The 23,293-nt window shown below is 42.3% G+C and overlaps 1 protein-coding gene across 1 annotated transcript in view; it reads left to right on the top strand.

Annotated features, from left to right (window-relative positions):
- Positions 1–22,340, top strand: part of atp8b1 (ATPase phospholipid transporting 8B1) — a 46,678-nt gene extending 24,338 nt beyond the window's left edge. The window contains exons 4-30 of the mRNA XM_033647387.2: positions 1,957–2,070; positions 2,149–2,247; positions 2,467–2,528; positions 3,236–3,308; positions 3,942–4,012; positions 4,584–4,666; positions 4,937–5,095; positions 7,216–7,304; positions 7,576–7,766; positions 7,906–7,990; positions 9,797–9,920; positions 11,430–11,473; positions 11,769–11,925; positions 12,134–12,322; positions 13,682–13,794; positions 13,936–14,100; positions 14,572–14,683; positions 15,233–15,308; positions 17,112–17,244; positions 17,346–17,474; positions 17,565–17,721; positions 17,807–18,030; positions 18,155–18,238; positions 18,428–18,673; positions 19,035–19,173; positions 19,918–20,048; positions 20,635–22,340. Of these exons, the coding sequence (XP_033503278.1) occupies positions 1,957–2,070; positions 2,149–2,247; positions 2,467–2,528; positions 3,236–3,308; positions 3,942–4,012; positions 4,584–4,666; positions 4,937–5,095; positions 7,216–7,304; positions 7,576–7,766; positions 7,906–7,990; positions 9,797–9,920; positions 11,430–11,473; positions 11,769–11,925; positions 12,134–12,322; positions 13,682–13,794; positions 13,936–14,100; positions 14,572–14,683; positions 15,233–15,308; positions 17,112–17,244; positions 17,346–17,474; positions 17,565–17,721; positions 17,807–18,030; positions 18,155–18,238; positions 18,428–18,673; positions 19,035–19,173; positions 19,918–20,048; positions 20,635–20,868 (3,483 nt within the window). The 3' untranslated portion in view covers positions 20,869–22,340. The remainder of the gene's footprint in view (positions 1–1,956; positions 2,071–2,148; positions 2,248–2,466; positions 2,529–3,235; positions 3,309–3,941; positions 4,013–4,583; positions 4,667–4,936; positions 5,096–7,215; positions 7,305–7,575; positions 7,767–7,905; positions 7,991–9,796; positions 9,921–11,429; positions 11,474–11,768; positions 11,926–12,133; positions 12,323–13,681; positions 13,795–13,935; positions 14,101–14,571; positions 14,684–15,232; positions 15,309–17,111; positions 17,245–17,345; positions 17,475–17,564; positions 17,722–17,806; positions 18,031–18,154; positions 18,239–18,427; positions 18,674–19,034; positions 19,174–19,917; positions 20,049–20,634) is intronic.
- The last annotated feature ends 953 nt before the right edge of the window (positions 22,341–23,293 follow it).

The raw sequence follows: 23,293 nt of genomic DNA, 5'->3' as shown, positions 1-23,293 counted from the left end.
GCCCTTTCCTGTTACGTGACAGTCCCCTTACACAAAGTCAGGTCCATAAAGAAATGGTTTACATAGTGGGGTGTAGATAGGTGAGGTTTTACGTCCTTGGCACGTGGGGGGTTACGGCCTTGGTGCGTGTCTTACATCAATCACTACCACGTTATTTTGATATTTTGCATCACATGCAAAAGTGAACGTCTCCGGCTTGTCAGCGCAGCGGTGTCGACACAGCTGCCCTGACAAGCCAGAGACATGTTGCTCCTCCTCACTTCAGGTCGCTGTCATTAACTTTTAACCTGCAAAGGCGGCAGTGCCGCAACATTGTAGGAATTTATGAAAGCCCTTGTGAACATGTCAATAGTTACACATTAAAACAATATTTATTTGCAATTACTCTATTGAACGACCCCGAAGCATGAGCAAACGGGCTGTGTCACTTCGGATCAAAGAGATGAGGCTTGTCACTGTCAGCGCAGGGCTGCCAGGAGAGGAGATGGATTGTAGGTCTGTTTGTAAACGGGGCTTCTCTGACAGTCATGTATTTCCACAAAAAACATCTCTTAATGCTCGGTAGAGTGCCATTTTTTTGTTTTTTTTTCCCCCCCAAAATCGCCTTGATATCCAGCAAATCGCCTGGCAACCCTCCAATCGCCAATATACGATTTGATCGCTGATCGTCCCAGGCCTAGTACCTAGACCCTAGTGTTTCCGCCACAGACAGTCCTCTTAAATGTGGGCGGGGTTGTTGTCACTCACTGCTCCGTCCAGCACTCACTGTGTTTCCTCATCAGCGGTGACACAGACGGAAGTCTGCACCTGGTTTATCGTCCACAGAACGAGGCTGCACGCCCACATTTTCACAACAAAATAGAACAGGCTGCAGTAAGAGTCTCTCTCCATGGGATATTTAAAAATAGCAGCTTTGTGCATTTAGTCCTTCTCAGGCAAGCTCAGGGGTTTAGTGTTGCTGGAGCCCACAGGAACGACGCTCTGTGACACTTTTTTCGGAGTGAGGATTAGGATATATACTGTTCACATAATCTGGTCAAAATTACTATATATAAACCCTTGAAGATCCACTCATTACTAAAAGTGTATGTCATATAAAAACTAAAGTGATGGTCAAAGTTGTCACAGTGAAATTTAAGGTGTGCTGATGGATTCACGTCGTCAACTCATGCATTGAGTAACATTACAAGTTAATGTTCCACCTTAAAAGTTGCCGGCAGTCGGCCCAGTGAATGAAGTTATTTTTTCTCAGACTCCAGCTGCTGTGAGAGGCAGCAAAACATCCTTTCATTTTATAGTTACAGTTTACTAATAAAACTCTCCACAGTATGAACAGTGGTTACATGAGCCTCAAAACCAGACACAACTCAGCCCTGAGCAGAGTGACCGTCCTCTACTGACCAATCAGACTGCAGTGTCAAAAGGTTGAACAAAAACAAGACTTTTTTTGTCCGAATGATGCAAAATTCGGAGCAGGTAGTGAGACGGAACCTGATTCATGTTGGTAGAAAAGGGGTAAGACTGTCCAAACAGAGCCCTGACTTCAACTCCATCCAACACCTTTGTGATCAAGTGTACTGCTGACTGGCCTCCAGACAGTGCAGTCGGGGTTATTTTGTGAAATCAAACTCTCAGAGCAGACCTGGAGCCGGTAGGGCTTTAGTGTCTTGCTCAGTGACGCTGCGGCAGGGATGGACTCCTCACTGAGTGGAAACCAGGCTGTAATGGACGGAGTTCAGATGGTTATCTTCTGCTGAAACACAGCACTGAAGTCATTACTGGCACCATGAGAACAGGACGAACGCCGTGTCTCCTGACGTCTAGGACTTTTGTTAAACCTTTACATCATGGTATACCTTGAAACTCCCCCAGAGCCACAAACAACATTTAGCAACAGACTCATTAGTACTCCTGATGATCCGCTCATCATCTGCTTTGTGTCTTTCCCCTCTGCAGGGAAACGCCATCAAGACGTACAAGTACAACGTCCTCACCTTCCTCCCTCTGAACCTGTACGAGCAGTTAAAGAGAGCCGCCAACCTCTACTTCCTGGCTCTGCTCATCTTACAGGTACATCTCAACAGAGATTAACCCCCTGTGCTCTGGTTAAAAAGCACAGATATTTACCAACAAATGTTTGTTTGTCAGGTCATTCCAGACATTTCTACTCTGCCCTGGTACACCACGCTGATTCCCCTGGTCGTGGTGCTGGGGATCACTGCTGTCAAAGACCTGGTGGATGATCTGGTAAGACTTCCTGTTTTCTTTTTCAGCTGAATCTCAGCTTCTTTTCTGAGCTTTCAACCACATCTCAGTGGACTGAAGTTGGGTTGTAGCTACCTGCACTTTGAAAGAAATCTGGTATTGCTGGCAATAACTGGAGAATTGAAATGTATTTTATGCCGGTCAGTTTTAATTAAGCTGTTGCACAAGTACTTTAGCAGCAATGCTTGATTTTTCTTCCAGGCGCGGCACAGGATGGACAAAGAGATCAACAACAGGAAGTGTGAAGTCCTTCTGGAAGGCAGGTCAGAGCAAATCTTTCATTCATAAAACAAGATATCCAACATCTTTTAAAACTTTTTAAAGGGACTCCCTAAAAACCGGGTATTTCATGTGGACATGGTTTGGCAGGACGCAGCAGTGTTTGCTTTGACAAGCTCTGTAATGTCTCAGCCTGTGCTCCGAGTGCACATGATGACGTAGGTAACAGTCATTTGGAAATCTGCAGGGAATATTAGGCTAGTTGGAGCTGCAGCTGTGTCAGCAGTACAAGCAGCAAAAATCTGAGTTTGTCTTTGTAAGTCGATGGTCACAAAAAATTACATTCAACTCTGTTTGAAGTTACAATCAGACGCAAGGTCTCCTGTAGGTTAATCTCAGGGTTAAAGCAAATATCAGGTTGACAAACAACTTTATAGGTTATGGTTTTGCTAGCTTATCTGAGGGAGACAGCACATCAGGCACACAACACTGTGTGACGCAGGACGTTGGGCACCGCCCTGGGTGAATTAACATGTTTTTAGGGAGCCCCTTTTGAGAAAAGTATTGTATAGCAGTTTGAAATGGGTCTACACAAAGTCCTGGTGCATATCAAAGTATATTTTGTGTTATGCGAGGTTTGTTCCTGTACACTGCCAGTAAGGGGGTGCTCCCCAACTTTCTTGTCCTTGTATATCATTAAAATGTGACGACAGTGTGCACGTATGAAAACTGTGATGGGTCTCTGCTTCAGGTTTCAAGAGTCAAAGTGGAGGGACATCCAGGTTGGAGATGTGGTTCGTATGAAGAAGAACGAATTCATTCCGGTATGATGATTTAGCCATCGGCATCACTTTTGTTGGACTTTTGTTGGCTGACTGAAGCACAGGTTGTTTTAATGTGCATGTGTGACCTCTTGCTTTTTTAAACTGACATCATTGGGGAACTTTACACTCAGAAACATGACACATCACATGCTTCCCCTGCCCATCCAGACCACTGTCTCCTGGGCGACAGGTCGTGAACAGACATGATGAGTAATTTTGTATTTGCAGACTACGAGTATTTAGGTGCATTTTGCTACCATGGAGCACCAGCTTAACTTGCAGATATTATTAACATATAAGCTGGAGATCTGTAAGCTTGTTTCCTGCTCACAGTGAATCAGTGTTTAACGGCACCGCAGTGACAGCAACTTTATGCTAACTGCTAACATCTAACTGTTGACCGAAAGCTTCAGGTTCACAGCAAAGACATCAACACTATAAATTTGTAGTGCTGTTTTTGTTATGAAATCTGCTGATTTACAATAATGCTCTCTTTGGTTTGAGACAGGGATGGTCGTTTAGAAATTCTGTGGTCTTCACAGACCACAGAGGGATCTAGTTTTCTACATCACAATCAGATGTGTGGTCAGATATGAGTGTTAAACTCATGTGTGTGTTTTTGATTCTTTCCAGGCTGACATCCTGCTGTTATCCAGCTCCAACCCAAACAGCCTGTGCTATGTAGAAACAGCTGAGCTCGACGGGTAAGACTCTTCACCCTTTAAGTTCACCTATATAACAAAAGAATATAATCATCTTCATTATAATTTACTGATATGCCCACTGCTAACAGTCACTGCTGGAGCAGCGTTCTTTGCTCCGATACAGTTTTGTTTGAGCTGTAGTTTTCTCAAGAGTTCAGTCAACAAATTAGTCACCGATAAGAGGAGAGTAATTGTGTAAAGAGCTTTTGACAGAAACTAAAGAACCTCTGCCAGGCTCGGCCATGTGACCAGTGTGATGGTACATTCTGTGATCAAGTGAGAAACACCTTAAAATCAAACACACAGGCCTGAACAGACGTCTCTAATGGAACTATTTACAATAAATGGCAACTAAACTTAAACACATATCTCTATTTGCTTTCTTTGTGACAGCAAATTTGCATCAGAGAATGAATAATTAATTGATTTCATAAATAAATGCCACTTATGCAGACTGACTTACATGCAGAGAATTCTTTATCACCTTTATCCAGATTTTATGAAGTTTAATCTGTCTACCTCTGGGCTTTGGTGTCGGTCCTTTACAAGTCTTTTTATCTCCCCCGTGCAGAGAGACCAATCTGAAGTTTAAGCTGGGACTCAGAGTGACAGATGAGAGGCTGCAGGAGGAGCGTCAGCTGGCTCAGTTTGATGGTGAGCACGCTTCACAGCTACAAGCCAAGTTTATTTGCATGAGCGTAAATCATTTTACTCACTCAAACAGAGACACACCCGAGAGAGGAATCTAATAATCCATTTAAAATGAAAATACAAACTATAAAATCATTTTTAAAAACAGCAGTACTTGGTGTATAGACGTACTTGTTATAAGCATATAAGCATTTTGGTGAGTAGAGGTCATCTTTGGTCCACAGCAAAATATCTCTTATCTATTGTCCTTGTGTCGTCTTGTTTCTCTTTAAGCTCTGATCGAGTGTGAAGAGCCGAACAACCGCCTGGACAAGTTTGTGGGGACAATGCTGTGGCAGAGGGAGCGTTACCCTCTGGACCTGGACAACATGCTGCTGCGAGGCTGCAAGATCAGAAACACAGAGGAGTGTCACGGCCTTGTCATCTTCGCAGGTTTGTGTCCTGTGGATAAACACCATCTTTGTTCTGCTGATGCACAGCTTGAATTTAAGTGACTGTAAAGTGATCATAATCATTTTCATAGCTTATTTAAAGGAAGACTTCATCCCCCAAATTACCATTTATATATCAGTGCCCTGTTTTATTATGAATTTGTGAGGAAAAGTTTGTTTTTCTCACATGCCTCCACAGTGAACAAAGAATCCAAAAACTGAGAGCATTCTTGATTAATAGAAGTCATAGGGGTCTGCATTTAACATCTATTTACACACTCTCACACAACTAATGCAATCCAAGTCTCATTTATCCAGTCGTATGCTCAGTACTTCCCAAACAGACAGAACTTTCTGATGTGGAACTGAACTGAAGGTGAAACTTATCTATGTTCTCTTCAAAGCCAGACTCCATTGACAAAAACAGTAATTTTACCTTGCTGAACACAGGAGCTGCTGGTCTACCACTGCCTCTAGTGGTTTGTTGTATTTGTTTTGTGTGAATTTTCTGGACCCAAATTAAGCCAAAGTTACACAACAACACAAACATTTTAACTAATCGAGGCAGCACTACACTAATAGCTCCTGTGTTCAGTGAGGTAAAATGACTGTTTTTGTCAATGGAGTCTGGCTTTGAAGAGAGCATAGATTAAAGGCGCTGTATGTAAGAATGTGGCCAAAACGGTTACTGCACTCAAATTCAAAATACTGCCGCGAGTCATGTCCGCCCCCCCTCCCCTACAGATTTAAGGTTGCTGGACAGCGGCACGCTGGAGACTGATTTGTTTGCCCACGGGTGGCTGCTGTGGCAGGGCCGCATCGCCGCGTCCTTGATCTTTGGTTTTCCAGCGGACCGTTCGAGCAAGTCCGGCTTCTCTGCTGCTAACGCTGCTGCTGGGATACAGCGGAGGAGGAGCCGGCTGCTAATGCTATGTACTGGGACACTGCTAATGCTGCTTGCTGTGCTGCTAACATTTGCTTCTCAAAAAAATCAGTCGGGTCGATGACCCACCTGCACATGGGCTACAATGTATGATCGAAAATGAATAACAGTTGAAAGTATTCGAAATGTCCATCCCCGTCTAGCTATGATGCTAGTTAGCCAACTTTGGCTAAAGGTTACCTGTCGAGGAGAAGAGTAGCCACTTCAACATCTGATTTCAAATTCTTCTCCGCTTTCAACCATCTCCACTGTTCAAAAGCATCTCCTATATAGACCCTCGCTTTGCCTCGAGTTTTGTCTTGGCGTTTTTGGGAATCATAACGAGGTTGTTTGGGTTTAGTTGCACCGTCAGCCATTGTAGCTCAGTCGTAACTGTAACTGATGCTGAGACTCTACTGACTGCGTGACTGGTAGACGGCGGTGGGTGGCGCAACAGGCCAAAACACAAATTCAAAACATAAACATGATAAAAAAAAATTTAAAAAAATTAAATGTGAATATTCTGGCTGTACTATTGTTGTCGGTGAGATCAGTATGTTATATTAACATTATTCCTTAGTCTCTGTGACATATTAGGATGATTTTACAACTATTTGCTTTAGATTTCTTACATATAGCTCCTTTAACTGTAACTTTCCATTCAGTTCCTCATTGGAAAGGGCTTTCAGGCCTTTCCTTTCAAATACAACGTTAACATGGGGTGAAAAATTCATATACAAATGTTCATTTGGGGGTGAAATATTCCTTTAAAGCTGGTCTTTACATAAATATTTTAAAAATTGTCAAATGTTTTCCTTGTATACGGATCCAATTTTACCTTATGCATGAAAAATCAACATTTCGAGCTGAAACCAGTAGTCAATTTAATGAACTGTTGATCAGAACAGAAAATGAATCAGCAACAATTTTGATAATTGATTAATTAATGAGATATCTCTTTATCATATTTACCAAATTTACATGTATGTGTTTTGGTTTTGGCTTGTTTGCCCGACAAAAGAAGACATTTGAAATCGTCATTTTATAGACTGATCAAATATTCAATTGAGAAATTGAAATAATTGTCACCACCAGTCTACATTAACTTCTCATCACCAAATACAATTTGACCGTGAAAGCTGATCATTTAAAATATAATAGATGATTAATAACTCCACCATTTTGATGTGCTGTCGTAGGAGCTGACACCAAAATCATGAAGAACGGTGGTAAGACGAGATTCAAGAGGACCAAAATTGACGAGCTGATGAACTACATGGTTTACACAGTAAGTCTGAGACACCTGCAAAACTCTTCATCACGGAATTCATTTTCATTTTTGGATTAATCTCCTTTCAGCTTCTCCCATCATTCAGATCTATCAGCTGCATGTTCTTTGTGGGGGTATTTATTTTTAATTTGAGGCGATGTTTTCATGAAACCCACAGTGTTTTAGAACTTGTTTTTTAAAAAAAACAGGAGACATGAAATTGTATTTAATTGACAATATCAGGCCTCAGTACCAGGTGTCTAACTGTGTTCCTGTTCCCTCCCTGTAGATCTTTGTGCTGCTGATCCTGGTTGCAGCTGGTTTGGCCATCGGTCACACCTTCTGGTATGAGGAGATCGGCTCTAAGGCTTGGTATCTGTACGACGGCAAAAACCAGGACGCCTCCCACAGAGGCTTCCTCAGCTTCTGGGGATACATCATCGTCCTCAACACCATGGTGCCCATTTCCCTATATGTCAGGTCAGTGAAACTGTACCTACATGTTTAAGACTTGTGGTGTGTGAAACTGGATCTCTTGCACACTGTCGTCAAATAACAGCTCTGCCTCTAAGAAACAGTTGTCAAAATCAAACCTGTTGTTTGTGTGCTTTGTGTTCAGTGTGGAGGTGATTCGTGTGGGCCAGAGTAAGTTCATCAACTGGGACCTGCAGATGTATTTCTCCGAGAAGGACACACCAGCCAAGGTGCGTAACCACTGCTTTAATATTTATTTTTAGCTTTCTGATTTTTCTCTAAATGTAGCACAGAACATTCGGTCCACAGAGGATGTTCTACTTTTTCCAGGAGAGAAGAAGAACCAACAGATCCCTATGAACAATGTCTCAGTGTGTAGACCTTCATCAAGTATAATTCAATATTCAAGGACCAAAACTGAGTTCATGTCGTGACTCAGTTGAGATCCCGATTTTCAGGCACCCGTTAAAGACTTCATCATGTGTTATTGAAGTTGTTTCCAAGGAGAGAACTATCGGACAAATGTTAGAACAGTAAATTAATAATAAAGAAGTTTATAGTTGTGCCGTAGCAGTCATGTGTGGACAGTAGAAGCCATACAATATATAAAATAATGGAGGTAGCCCGCGTGATGTCGTCCATTGGTTTGTGGACTCGTGTTTTGAATCATCAATTTTTGCACTTAGACCGTTGTCATCATGTTTTTTTGGAGCCAGAGATAACCATATTTGGGTAAGAGGTTCGATCTAACCCTTACGCGAGCTGCTGGCATGATTAGCACGGTGCATTACAGTCTGTGGTTAACTTTGATAATGCTAATGCAAATTTTCGCTAGCTATAAAACATCAAAACTAAACGTGCTTGCAACTTTCAACTCCTTTTTAAGGGTGTTTTTGTACTATCAAATGCCGAACAACCTTTTTCTTTTTTTTATATATTCTTTGTCAAAATTAGTCTCTTACAGTAGTTGGGCTACTTCTCGTAACACTCTTTCTTCTCTTTTTCCGTCCTTTCTTCCATCCCTTCTCCTCTTCCTTCTCCCGTCATTTCCCCCGACCTTATTACCTTTGTATAATATCTGTTTTCTGCATCTTGCATCAAATAGTGAAGCTGGATTCCTAGTGCTGTGGTTTATCATCTCCATTTTATAGATCTCGTCAATTGTATCCCTCCATTTGCTGAGTTGTGGCGCCTCTGGTTTTAACCAAATTTTTGTTATTTATTTTAATGCAGCTGCTCTTAAAGTTCTGAAAAGATACTTATCATTTTGTTGAGAGAGTAGCTGTGTTCAGCCAAGTAATAACTGCTCGGGCCCCAAAATTAGTGAGCACTGAAAAGTGCTGTCTATCACCTCCCTTACTTCTGTCCAATGTTGCTGCAAAACCGGACAGGGATAGAATATGTGGGTGTGGTTGGCTTCTACCTCCCCACATTTTCACCTACAGCTTGGTGTTCCCTCCCTAGAGTACTGAAAAGAAAGCATTTGAATCTAGCAAAAATATTCTCTCCAATTAATGTTGTAGTCATACATGTATTATTACGTATGTCCTTCCATATGTCTGGAGACAGAACTACCTTTAATTCATGAAGTGAAAAAACACTGAAGTAGTGACAGTTATGGCTGAGCTGTGAGTCTGGGGTCACACCAAGGTTATGTTACCTAATGAACATAGTGCTCAAGGAACGAGTCCTAAAACCCATCTTCTTACAAAATAATTCAACTTTCTGTCCGCTTACTATCTTTGTCACTGTCTTTATTAGCAAATTGAATTTTTCTCTTCAACCCCTTATCAGATGATCCACTGTTGAGATTATGTAATGATAGCGGAGCATTCTGAGGTTTCTCCTCTGATAGAGAACATGGGGTGTAGTTAAAGGTTTTGGTAAAACCTGTTAAACAGACCTTGAGTTGAGACTGTTAAAGCCATACAGAGCTGAACTGCAGCATCTCTGGTAAAAAGCAGCAGATCAGCAGAGATGTCTTTGCCGTGCATGATTTTGCCCTTTTTATTAAATCAAATGTCGCTCCCGTGCAGGCTCGAACCACCACCCTGAACGAGCAGCTCGGTCAGATCGAGTACATCTTCTCCGACAAGACGGGAACTCTCACGCAGAACATCATGCAGTTCAAGAAGTGCACCATCGCTGGACGCAGCTACGGTACAGACCTGCTTTATTTCACTCAGACATCAAAATAATTTGACTTTTTTAGTGGTTTTGTTACCACAAAAAAAGACTTTAAGGGAAATACTGGAGCCCTGGAATAACTTGTGAGGAAAGATGGAAAGAAACCAGTAGTGGTGGTAAAGTGGAAAAGAAAGGAGAGTGTGACACCTGCTGTCTTTTATAGCAATGACAACCATCTTATTGAAACCCAAAACAGCACCAGTGCACCTCAATATGCTGGATTTCTTTTGTGTAAATGAAACAACCAGTGTCTGCAGGGACTAAAGGGTTCGTATTCTCTCTGCCTCAGACTTGTGACAGGTCTGTGTTATCAGAATGATGAAAAATGGGCCTGTAATGATCCCTGTAGGGAAAGTCTTTCACTGCTGCAGGAAGAAGTTGAATTTAGATGAGAGCAGCGCAAACAGACTGTTGAGTAACAGCTACAGAACACACAGATTTAAAGTGTGCAAATGGCTTTGCTGTGTTACAGTCCAACACAGTTTAAGTGCTTTATGAAGGAGGGGAAACATTAAATGCACATTCTAACAGGGAGCTAAAGTAGGCTGGGTAGGGCAGGTATGAAACATAATCTACAACTTTATGTAATTCGAAGTGCTATTTCGTAGGCAACTGGGCTTGCTTGAGTTTCTTGAAGACGTTTCACCTCTCATCCAAGAGTCTTTAAGTTCTAACTGACTGGTGCAGAGTCGAAGGCTTTAAACCCTGTGTGGGTGTGAACACTTAGAGTCGTCGACCCACCCAGCCATCACGTTGGATTACATGAGATTTACGTCTTGTTACCATGATTGCAATCGTCACCTGAACATTTCTATAGCAATGAGTAAAACAGTACCGAGGGCTGTCTATCAGTGGCATGTCTCTTCCTTCACAGACTTAACGTGATGACAGTGAACTGATCACAGTACGTACGACTGAAGTCTGCGAGAGTTCAGTATGCAAGTCCAGAAGGTTGACATTGGGATTCAGTCCTTGTGTTGTTCGGGTAACCCTTGTTGACTCATTCGGCCATCATGTTAGTCGTTGGGGTCAGTGTTGTTCAGGTGGCCCTCATTGACCCACCTGGCCATCATGTGGCTCATTAGGGTTGGTGTCCTTTTGGGTAACCCTCATTGACCCACCTGGCCATGATGTGGATCATTAGGGTTGGTGTTGTTCCGGTAACCCTAATGCCCCACAGGCTTCGGGTGGGCCAACAACGCATGTGACCCTAATGACTCTAAAACTCAGAGCTCACATGATCAACGACTCTGTAAAGGTTCACACCCACACAGAGTTTAAAGCCTGCGACTCTGCACCAGTCAGCTACACCTGAAGGAGCCTCTTGGACGAGAGGTGAAACGTCTTCAAGAAACTTGCGCAAGTTCAGTTGTATACGATATATAGCACTTGGCATGACCATGACTTGGAAGACTGAGAATCTTCACCTGTAGTGTTGATCTGCAGTTTTGTCATTTTAAGTTTTTGCTCTCTACTCCACAGGTGAACCGACCACAGCTGAGGGAGTGGTGCTGGACCGAGGACGGGTAAGACGTAGAGAATATATTTATATATAAATACACCAGCTGTAGATTCAGGAGAAGAGATGCGTTCCAAAATAAGATACTTCACGTGTTAAATGTGACAAAATATTAGATGAAGATTTATCAAATGTCTCGTTTGTAGGATACAACGCTGAAACAGAGGGATAATGATTTGTATTTAAATATCACATTAGCCATGTTTTACAAGTGCTAAATTGACCTATACTTAACTCAGCAGAGTAATTACTGACTATGTCGACTGTGGTTTTCAAAACCATTCTCCTGTTTTGCCTGTTAGCCGGTGGACTGGAGCTGGAACCGACAGGCTGACAAAAAGTTCCAGTTCATGGACAATTCCCTGGTGGCGATCGTCCGGTCCAAGAAGGATAAAGATGCTACAGAGTTCTTCAAACTGCTCTCTCTCTGCCACACCGTCATGGTGGACAACAAAGACGGTAATCCTCAGATCCCATTTTGGGCAAAGGCAGTGGAGATAATGTATGAGGGGTAAACTGCAACCACCATGGCGGCAGCGCCATAAATTTGTCCTTAAGGCATTTTTTAGAACATTTTTCATTGAATCAAATGACAATGAAAACACTGCACTGCTGGTGTTGCACTGGACACGACCTCCTCATGTATGTGTTCATATCTTTCTCTCAGGTGAACTGGTGTACCAGGCGGCGTCCCCTGATGAGGGCGCCCTGGTGACGGCCGCCAGGAACTTCGGCTACGTGTTTCTGTCTCGTACGCAGGACACCATCACCATCAGTGAGATGGGTCAGGAGACGACCTACGAGATGTTGGCACTGCTCGACTTCAACTCCGACCGCAAGCGCATGTCTATCATCTGTACGAATGCACACACACACAGACACACACACACACACTCTACTGATACTGTATTGACTTAATGTGGATGACGACCTGATGATGTTTTACTGTCCAAGGGAAGTGCTGTGTTGAAAAAATATTTCCGTATAAATTAAAGATGCAGGATATTTGACTTCTTGGCCGATAACCGATACCAGTGTCAAGATATCCACTTTTTTCCCTCCCTAATTTTAGTGATCATCAAGTCTCTTCTGTAGTGGAATTAACATCATATTATACATGCATACTCTTATCGTGACGGCCCACCAGCAGATGGAGACATGAAATATTTGTTCATTGTACAAAATAAGAGAGAGCACATTGACTGATTCATTTTAAAGCCGATATTGGCCGATACCGAGGACATACCGATATTATCATGTGTCCCTAAACGAAATTACCTGTAAAAGCGACAAAATTACCTCAGCGAGACCAAAACAACGACAAAAAAAGACAAAGACCAACCACAAAGAGAACAAAATGACTAAAAAGAGACTAATAATGCACCATAATGCATCATGCATAACCACATATGTAAAATGACACCAAGTATCGACTAGGAAAAGACTCAAAATCATATCAAAGAGACACAAAAAGACCATAAAGAGATGCAAAGGAACGACAAAGACACACAAAATAACTACAATAATGGGCAGAACAATCACAAATTGATATAAAACCACCTCAAAGAGACACAAAATGACCTCAAAGAGACATAAAAACACCAACAAAGTCTGAGTGACTTCATTTTAAAGCCATTATCGGCCGATATTTATGATGTGACAACATTTTTAGCATGTTGACTGATTCCAATATTGTGTTTTAAAGCTGATATCGATACCCATGACATGCCGATATTATTGTGCATCCCTAGAATAAATGATTTATCCCACATCTATTTTTTTTAATAAATTGATTAAAAATTGTTGCCATCAGGTGTGTCTAAACCAGAACATGTCAACTCTGCAGCCCTTCTAACTCCAAACTAAATAAGAAAAATGGTTTAAAAATGAGTGTTTGGATCCACATTAAGAGAACTCTTAGCAACTTAAAAAAAAAAAAGGGCTGCTCCACAAGATGCCATGTCCGTCAGATCTCACCTCTGACATCCATCACGTGTGCTATGTAAGAAGAAAGTAAATCACTGGGAGGTTGGTCTGTTACAAGGTTTGATAGACTTTGATCTCTTAAAATGATTGAGGAGTAAAAATTAAAAACCCAAATTGTCAAGAGTGAGTGAGTTTATTTTGACTCAGTCTCAGATACAATATCAGACTGATGAATTCCTAGCCAAGGTTGAAGACTCATAACAGTGCTGCTGTCTCTTCTCTCTTTCAGTGAGGGCTCCTGATGGTCGTATTCGTCTCTTATGTAAAGGAGCCGACACTGTCATCTACGAGCGACTCTCCCCGAACTCCAGACACAAAGAAACTACCCAGACTGCTCTGGATGTGAGTTTGCACTGTTGCAGTATGCAGTCTGTCTCAGCACAGCAGACATACCATAACATGCATGTATTATGAGGTGTGCATGTATGTAGCCATTTCTCTTGTTTCTGTGGGAGGAAACACGGCCTGTGTTTTGTGCTTCAGGTCTTTGCCAATGCGACTTTACGGACGCTGTGTCTGTGTTACAAAGACATCAGCACAGACGAGTTTGAAGCCTGGTCCAGACTGCACAAAGAGGCCCAGGTGGCCTTGGCGAACAGAGACGCCGCCCTCGACCGCGTGTACGAGCAGATCGAGTCCAACCTGATGGTGAGTGGAAAACAAATCCAGATCAATGTGACAAATCAAAAATTAGCTTTCATGCTTAAACAGAACTTGAGTTTTAGTTTATTGCTCAGTATAAATGGGCTTTATTTTCACTGGTTGCAGTAGAGCTGCAACAGCTAATTTAATAACTGATTCATCCATTTGAGTCTTTTTTTTTTTTTTTTTTTTTTCCAAAAGAAAATAGTAAAAATTCTTTGATTTCAGCTTTTTAAATGTGAATATGATCTGGTTTCTTTCCTCCTCTGTGGCAGTAAACTGAATATTTTTGGGTTGTGGACAAAACATGACATTTGAGGACGTCATCTTGGGCTTCGGGAAACACTGATGACATTTTTGCAGCATTTTGTGACATTTCACAGACCAAACAACTAATCAGATAATCTAGAACTATGTTGTATAAAAGTAAAACAGTGAGCCTCAGCCATGTCTGACCTGCTGTATCCGTCTGTCCAGCTGATTGGAGCGACAGCCATCGAGGACAAACTGCAGGACGGAGTGCCAGAGACCATCGCCAAACTGGCCAAGGCTGACATCAAGATCTGGGTCCTGACTGGAGATAAGAAAGGTACCATCACCTCCACAGAGAGGAGACATGCTGCTAGTCGACATGTACCCATGTCATGGTTATGAGGGAGGAAGAACCGATGTGTCCTTGCAGTTTTCCGTATTATTAGGACGCACTGATTTTCAGGCGAAGTGTCCTGATAATTGTATTTTGGGAGTTTAGATATTTTCTTGCAAGTCCCTTATAAGGCGCAGGTTACTTCTTTCTTTATGTTCTGGAAAATATTAGTTCTTCTCTTCATCCTCAGAAAAATATGTTCATTAAATTCTGTGTCAAATGGGTGAAATACGTAAGACCTTTAAGGCCAGATTTTGTGGAGGTGTCAGATAAATGACCCTATTATGCTGTTTTATTCCAGCAAACCTTATTGACTGCTATTCTGTTTTTTCTCAGCTCTCCTTCTGACATATATTTACACTATTTATATGTACACTACACAAAATCATACTGCGTCTGTCATGATGTATGTTTTGCAATATAAACTGCTGTAATTGATGATTAAAGTCTTGTGCCATGTCTAACTTTTATCGTGTTTTATCTTCCTTCTAGAAACGGCAGAGAACATCGGATATTCTTGTTCCCTTTTGACAGACGACATGCAGATCCACTACGGAGAAGACGTCAAGTGAGTTTTCTGCAATTTCACAACCTAAAGGGGTGCAAGAGAATATTGATCCACTTGAGTATAGTGATGTGATGTTTTGTGAGGCTGTATTGATTATTCATTAGTAATAATTTACAAGCAAAGACTTGCGGTAGTCGTTGATTCTGTTTATTCATTTATTCATTCATTCATGTCTCCTCCGCTCCAACGTAACAACATATCATTGTATGTATATATTGCTTGTGTTGCTTACAGTATCGCAGTATATTGAATCCCAACCCCTGTATTGTGATACGTATCGTACCGTATCGTATCCTACCATACCGTATCGTATTGTATCATATCGCATCGTATCGTACCATATCGTACCGTAAGATCAAGGAGTGTTCAAGTTGTGAGTCAGAAAAATTATTTTCTATAGACATAATGTCTGGAATGAAAAGAGCGCATTCTTTCTCTAACAAATAAAAAGTTAAATTACGTAAAGTTACATTCAAATCAAAGGATAGTTTTAAGATGGGTAGGGTTTTTTAAAATCTGTCTTAAAGGAATACTTCAACCACAAAGTGACTAGTCATAGCGTGTTACCTAGAATTCGTGAAGAAAATTTTGTTTTTCCCCAGGGGCCGTACACGTGCTGTGTTTTTTGCACCCTCAAATTTATTGTTTCCAAAGTAGACTCCCAGCAGGCACGCTTAAACACCAGAGCGATGCCAGTGTGGTGCACGCAGGTTTGCGAGCGCCTGTTTTTTAGGGCACGACAGCTGCGCCCTGGGATAAATGGAATTCAACTTTTGGAACGCAGCAGCGCGCACTGCATGTCATGTGACGAGGAACAGCCAGTCACAGACGGCAGATGCCTTTTCCTTCTTTCATAAGGGGAAAAAAAATCGATATGGAGATATTTTTGTGTGTCAAAATCGTATCGTCACCCAGCGCCAGGTATCGATTTTTTTTTTATTATACAAATCATTAATATGACAAATACAAATTAAACTGTAGGTTGCCTATTAGAATAATATAACCAATTGCTTTTCAGTCCACTAGATACATTTTAATGCTGCAAATAAAAAATGGCTAAAGGGAGATGAACAGACTGAAAACTTTGTCTTATTAGATAAAACAAATGTTGACAAAGTTTTCCTTTTGGGACAAAATTTACAGCTGAAAAAAAGTAATAAATTGCAATATTTTAGTGCAATACTCAGCATATTGCGACATATTTAAATTCGCAGTGACTTACGTATCGTGATAATATCGTGGATGCTCTGGTGAATCCCACCTTTAGTAAATATGTAGGAGAAGTTAATATGTTAGCGCAGGGCTGCCAGAGCTTTACATCTGTCCCATGGAAAATATTTTTGGCCTAATACACTTACAACATATCACCTGGAAGAAGATCAGCTCTGCACTCAGGATTTCTGGCAAGTAGGCTACAATACGGTGCTGGTGATAGTCGCCCTTGAAAGTTGGCACAGAGTAGTGCCTGGTGCCCAACGTTTCGTTTTCCAGGTAGTTAAAGACACGGCATGTGTGCAGCCCCTCACACGCCTCACATTTTGATTTATTGATTGATTGCGTTTAACAACAGCAAAACTAAATCCAAACATCTATTTACAAACTCTCACAAAACTCGTGCTGTAGACTCGAAGTCTCATGTTTACAGTCAGGTTTGTTGTTTTCTGCTTTTGGTGAAACAAATCAACCTGCTTCTCGTCCTCTAACTTGTTTACCAACCTCTCTGTTTCATGTCTCTCCTCAACATCAAGGATATAAGTCTGTCCCACTGTGTTAAGAGTTTGTCTGTTGTTTCTGTGTCTCCAGTGAGAAGCTGAGAATTCGTCAGGCCAACAGGAGAAACGAGCCTCAAACTATCCGTCGAGGCAAAAAGAAACCCGCAGAGCCTTTCTTCCCTGGCAGTGGCAAAAACGCTCTCATCATCACCGGAGGATGGCTGGTGAGTTCTGTTTGAGATTAACACCGCTTTGACATGATGACAGATGACTGATTTTAAGTGTTAATTGCAGCTACTGATGCATTCTGTTTTTATTTTCTCAGAACGAGATCCTGTATGAGAAGAAGAAGAAACGCCGTCGCCTGCGTCTGCGCCGTCTGGGAAGGCGACCGCCTCCCAGCAACCCTGAGGACGGACAACCGATGAACGACTGGGAGAAGGAGATGAGACAGGTACAGCTAACTTAATGGAACATTTAGGACGAGTGTTAAACGTCGCACGATGATTTGCATGTTCACAAACATGGTGGAACGTCTCTACAGATTGACTTTGTGGACATGGCGTGTGAGTGCGAGGCGGTCATCTGCTGTCGCGTCACACCGAAGCAGAAGGGAAACGTGGTGAGTCTGGTGAAGAAGTACAAAAAAGCCGTGACGCTGTCCATTGGAGACGGAGCCAATGACGTCAACATGATCAAGAGTAAGGACGCAAAAGAACTCATGTTAAAGGACAAACTGTGTCCTGTATGTCACACACTCTCATGACCCGTCCTCTGTCCCTCCAGCTGCAGACATTGGTGTGGGTATCAGCGGTCAGGAGGGGATGCAGGCCGTCATGTCCAGCGACTACGCCTTTGCTCAGTTCCGTTACCTGCAGCGCCTCCTGCTGGTGCACGGACGCTGGTCCTACATCCGAATGTGCAAGTTCCTGCGTTTCTTCTTCTTCAAGAACTTCGCCTTCACACTGGTTCACTTCTGGTACTCCTTCTTCAGTGGATACTCCGCACAGGTCAGGAGAACAGCGTTTGATTCTGGTTCAAGTCATGTGATCTAAAGAGAGTTATTTGCTCATCAGTATTGTTAAGGTGCCAGAGACTAACAGATCCACTGAATGATTGTTTCCCTGTCTGCAGATCGCCTACGAAAACTGGTTCATCACCCTCTACAATCTGTGTTACAGCAGCTTGCCGGTTCTACTGGTTGGACTTCTTGACCAGGTAAAAACAGACTTTATTGTGGACACAAAAATGGTACAGGAAAATAAGTCAGCAAGAAGGTTGGGAAGAACTGCTTTAAAAAAAAAAAACAGTTGTCTCCATTGTGTCACATAGACACAAAAACATGGGAAACATAAACCCACATTGCACTTATCCTTTAAATGTTTGCTCCTCCTCCTCGTGCTGCAGGATGTTAACGACAAACTGAGCCTGAAATTCCCAAAACTCTACCTGCCCGGCCAACAAGGAGAATTGTTCAACTACAAGAGTTTCTTCGTCAGCTTGTTTCACGGCATCTTCGTCTCGCTCATCATCTTCTTCATCCCCTATGGAGCCTTCCTGCAGACCATGGGGCAGGATGGAGAAGCGCCCTCCGACTACCAGTCCTTGGCGGTTGTCACTGCATCGTCGCTCGTTTTTATTGTCAACCTGCAGGTTAGTTTAGTTTTTGGGGAAGTGACATGCTTCTAGCAACCCTGGAAAAAAATAGATGAGAACATGCTGGTATGTTAACATGATGATTAGACTCAGCTACAGTTAAAGCTCAAATTCACTAAGATTTTCCTTATTCATGACACATTCACTCATAACTAAAAGTAAAAGAAGTATCAGTAAATGTTCTGAATGATTATTTGAAGCACTGGACCAGACAGTCAGAACATGTATGATGCTGCAACCTTAAAGCTGCTCAAGGAGGAATATAAGGGGGAAACTGGTTTTAGGAGGCTTAGAAGGTGTGAATGTAATGAATTTTATTTGCTGACCTTTGTTATCCCTTTCACCTCGTGTTTGTCAGATCTCTCTGGATACCTCCTATTGGACCTTCGTTAACTGCTTTGCAGTTTTGGGCAGCATAGCCATCTACTTTGGCATCATGTTTGACATCCACAGTGCCGGGATCCACGTCATCTTCCCCTCAGTGTTCACCTTCACAGGTCAGTCACCGATCTGTCACTACACTGGCTTTATAGTCTCCGCTAAGCTTCCTGGCTGCTGTTCCTTTTTGAGTTAGCTGCAAACTGCTAACAGCTGCTTTTTAAATCTTCCGCTGTGGGTCGCACACATAATGCGTTACCCAGATGTCACACTTGTCTTTCTGGCTTTACGTTTTACATAGACCTTGTTTCTGGGCTGTTAACTACCTCCGTTTGTGGCTCAGTGGCGAGACAACTCTGTTCCTGCTTTCTGCGATTGTACCGTGTATACAGAACGACGAAGCGGCATAACTGCAATATTCCCGCCTTGAACAGGCAGTGTAAAAGTGTCTAGAGCTGCTTTAGAAGCTGCAAAGAGGAACTTATCAGTACTTTTTTCTCACTGTAAATCTACACTGGAAAGTTTCCTTCTGTTGCTCCACATCCTCACAGCCTTTTCTCTCGTGTAAAGGTTAAACTTAATCCATGCTGAAAACGCTAAAGCATAAATCTAACTCCTTCCTTGCTTGTACAATGATGCACGCTAAGCATTTGAAGAGGGGTTATGTTTGAAGAGCATACCAGTCTCATTTGCCATTTTTCCTGATTATATCATCATACTGGGACTTGACTTTGTGTAGCAGAATGTGTGCTGAAGACTCAGCCTGGAGAGTGCTTTAGCGGGCAGTCAAGTGGACCATTAAATGCCACATCAAAGCCCGCCCTCTTCATCCTTCTCATAACATGTATATTTTGTGTTTATAGGTGCAGCATCAAATGCTCTGCGTCAGCCCTACCTGTGGTTAACCATCATCCTGACTGTGGGCATCAGCCTGCTGCCCGTCATCTGCATCCAGTTCCTCTATAAAAACATCCGGCCCTCTATAGGAGACAAGGTGAGACCCCAGTCAGGTATCAGGCTGCCAGCCTGCTGCTAAGCCTGCCTGAGTTATCAGCAGTATCAGGAAAATGTGCAGACCACCCCCACCCTCCAAGCAGGACAATGTGCCATGCACATGGCAAAAACTTCCCAGGAACCAATCTGATTGAGCATCTGTGGGACGTACCAGTACCCCACCTTGCAACCCACAGGACTCAAAGGATCCTCCGCCAGTGCCCCAGAGCCAGACACCACAAAACACCCTCAGAGGTCCTGTGGTGTCTGGCACCTGTCAGGGCCAACTCCGATCCAAGAAGCCCCCACCGTGGATCAGGGTTACCTCAAGGGTACCGACATGTTCCATGGAGGCTCGATCAGATTGGGATCTGGGGACCATGGAGACCAGCTCGACACCTTGAGCTCTATGTCACTTGACATTTGAAGGGTTTCTTTAGCTGAAAGTTTGCAGGAGTAGTGTATCGAAAAATGTACGGAAGAAGAATAAAGATGTCAGTAACAATTATGTGAATGCTGCTGAATCAGCATAGCTGAAATAGAAGTGTTTCTCTAATGTTACCCGCTTACTTTCCATCATCCCCCAGATCCAGAGAAACAGGAAGAAGTACGAGATGGAGTTGGCAGAGGAGGAGAAGAAAAAACCGTCAGCCTTCCAGCGTGGCCGTCGTTCCCGCCGCTCTGCCTATGCCTTCTCTCACTCCCGGGGCTACGCCGACCTCATTTCATCTGGGCGGAGCATTCGACGGCGACCCACGGGCCGCGGTGGACCCCAGGACAGCATCAGAGAGGCTCCCCGGGGAGAGGCCGAAAACATCTGAAGGGGGCTGAGCAGGAGATGGAGCAAAACTGTAGCCAGAGGGGTTGTAAATATTCGGGAAAGTTCGTGGAGTGCTCGGTTTGTCTTTTTTTAACTGTGGAGTTGCTGCTGAAATGGTCAACATTGGAAACTGCACAGGAATGTCTCTTCCTTTGGGGTATTCAAGTCCCTGAGGGGGGTGAAAGAAAAGCACTCCCAGAGTCACTCAGCTTATAGGAATGAAACAACGGCCGTTTGCTTAAAGTTAAATGAAGCACTACTGAACGTGTCTTTGCTCCAGTCTGTGACTGCCCACTTCCTCCTCTATGCACAGACTCTGTTAAAATGCAAAAAATCCCAAAAGCTCACCGAAGAGACGACTGCCGTTTAGCGGGGTTTGAGGTCATGCAGCGACTGTGTGACCGACAATGTTGTTTAACTCAGGATTTTTAAAATAAAAGCCTTATTTTTAGCCAGTGTGTCCCTGCTCTCCACGACTGTGGCCGGAGCCGTAACCTTATTTAATATGATACTTCTTTTGACATTCACAGTTTTAGCCCAGTGTCTGTGGTTGTTGGTGTTTTATCAGAATCAAAAAATACATATTCCAGTCAATTTGTCCATTATCTAATCAAACTGTTTTATTTCTACCCATTGAGATAAAAATTCCTTCACATTAAAACAATGGGCTAAAGCTAAACATGTCAAGGTATCCTCTTTTAATGTTTTATTATTAGTAATAGTGGGATGTTACTATGCCAAGCTATGCAAGGTGGTCGGATGTCATAAAGTTTGTCTTAATTTAAAAATAAGTTGTAAATAGTGATCTCTTCTCTTCTGCTGCATTGATTGTCCAAAGTGTCCTGACAGATTGATGTTTTAGTCTCTAATTCGAGGGACTTTGTTTCAGCCTTAAAACCTTTTAAATACCTCTTTCAACCCTGAATCCTTACGTTACTTGTTCTATACCTCACCTTTTGTTCTTTTATTTATCTGAGGTGCTCTATAGGGAACCTGCAAGTCTGAACCTCCAGTTTGTCTTCCTTCCAGCAGCAGTGTTTTCAAGCACTCCTTACTTCTAATGGGGAAAGAAACACAGCAATGAGGTCAAGAATGATCTCTATTTGATTTTGTCTCACTAGTTTGTTCCTTTTTTTTTAACTTCTTGGAAGTTAAATCACACGTTCCTTAAGTCATGATTTCCGTGTGTGTGTTTCTGGTTGTTTACAGCAAACCCAAAGATGTTGTTTGTCTTTTTCTAGTCCTATAATCAGACTAAGCATATCCGCTAACCAGTGCTAAGCCAAAACTGACACATCCCTGCTCTGACTGTTACTGTATCCCCTTCATGCTAGTGTTACCATATGCAGATGATGTCTTTTTATTATTGAATGAATGGCGGCAGTAGATGAGGACTGCTGTTGATTGTACCAGCGACTGTCACATGATGGTATTTTATCACGTGGTTGTTAATAAAAGCCAAGGGCACATTTAGCAATCTGAAACGAGTGTTTATTTTATTGTGGTGTGTGTATATGCCTCTTGTTTTATGTACAAATAGCAATTTTGATTTAACATCATTAGGTAAGAGAAATATGAAAAAGTACCTGAGTTTTGGTGCATACAGGGGTGTTTTTTTTATTAAAACAAAAAACATTTTTATTTAACATTTTATAAGTCAAATAATGTTTCCTATTTTATTAAGACAATTGTCCAAACCAAATCTTTGTGTAAATAAAGACCTAGTTATTCATCTGCAGTAACAGGTGAAACGAAATAATACAATTGAAGTGAATAACATGTCCATAGATCTCACTCAGCACAGACTTTTTATGCCTCCCTGCTGGCGATTGATGTGCCCGGGGGCGTTATGTTTTCGGCAGCACTCCCTCTTGTGTGGTATTGCTTAATTTAAGCAGCAAAACTAAGAACTACTCAAAGTTGACAGAGGACACAACTAAACTGAAGTTAAAATCTGCTGCCGTTCATGAATAGATGAATGCTTCCTCCTGAGCAGTGACACGGTTGAAACAAAGACAGGTTTTACATGAAACTTCTCACAACAAGGTCCTGAGTAACCGGGTCATGATATCTGGAAATGCTCCACACCACAAGCTGAGTGCCATCTAGTTCCATTATATTCAAAGACAGACATCTCTAGGGCCGTTATCTTCAACGCTCAGCAACTTCTACCAAAACATAGAGGCAAAATATGTATTGATTTTAGGGTGAAGTGTCCCTTTAAACCCAAGATTCTCATTTCTTTTGTTAATGGTCCAACAGTCGTGTGCTCATAAACAAAGTCCAGTTTCTGTAAAAGTGAGAAAATAATTAACAGGTAGCTGTGGCTTCTCCTGGCCAGTGAGGGAGGAGTTTAAAGAGTTTAACTGTTTATCTGTGGAACAACTTTGTCTTGTCTTTGACATACATACATCTTTATCTCTTTG

This window comes from Epinephelus lanceolatus, chromosome 19 (assembly GCF_041903045.1).
Source record: "Epinephelus lanceolatus isolate andai-2023 chromosome 19, ASM4190304v1, whole genome shotgun sequence".
Classification (NCBI taxonomy): domain Eukaryota; kingdom Metazoa; phylum Chordata; class Actinopteri; order Perciformes; family Serranidae; genus Epinephelus; species Epinephelus lanceolatus.
The sequence above is the reverse complement of the archived record's forward strand: the minus strand, read 5'-3'. Positions and strand labels throughout refer to the sequence as shown.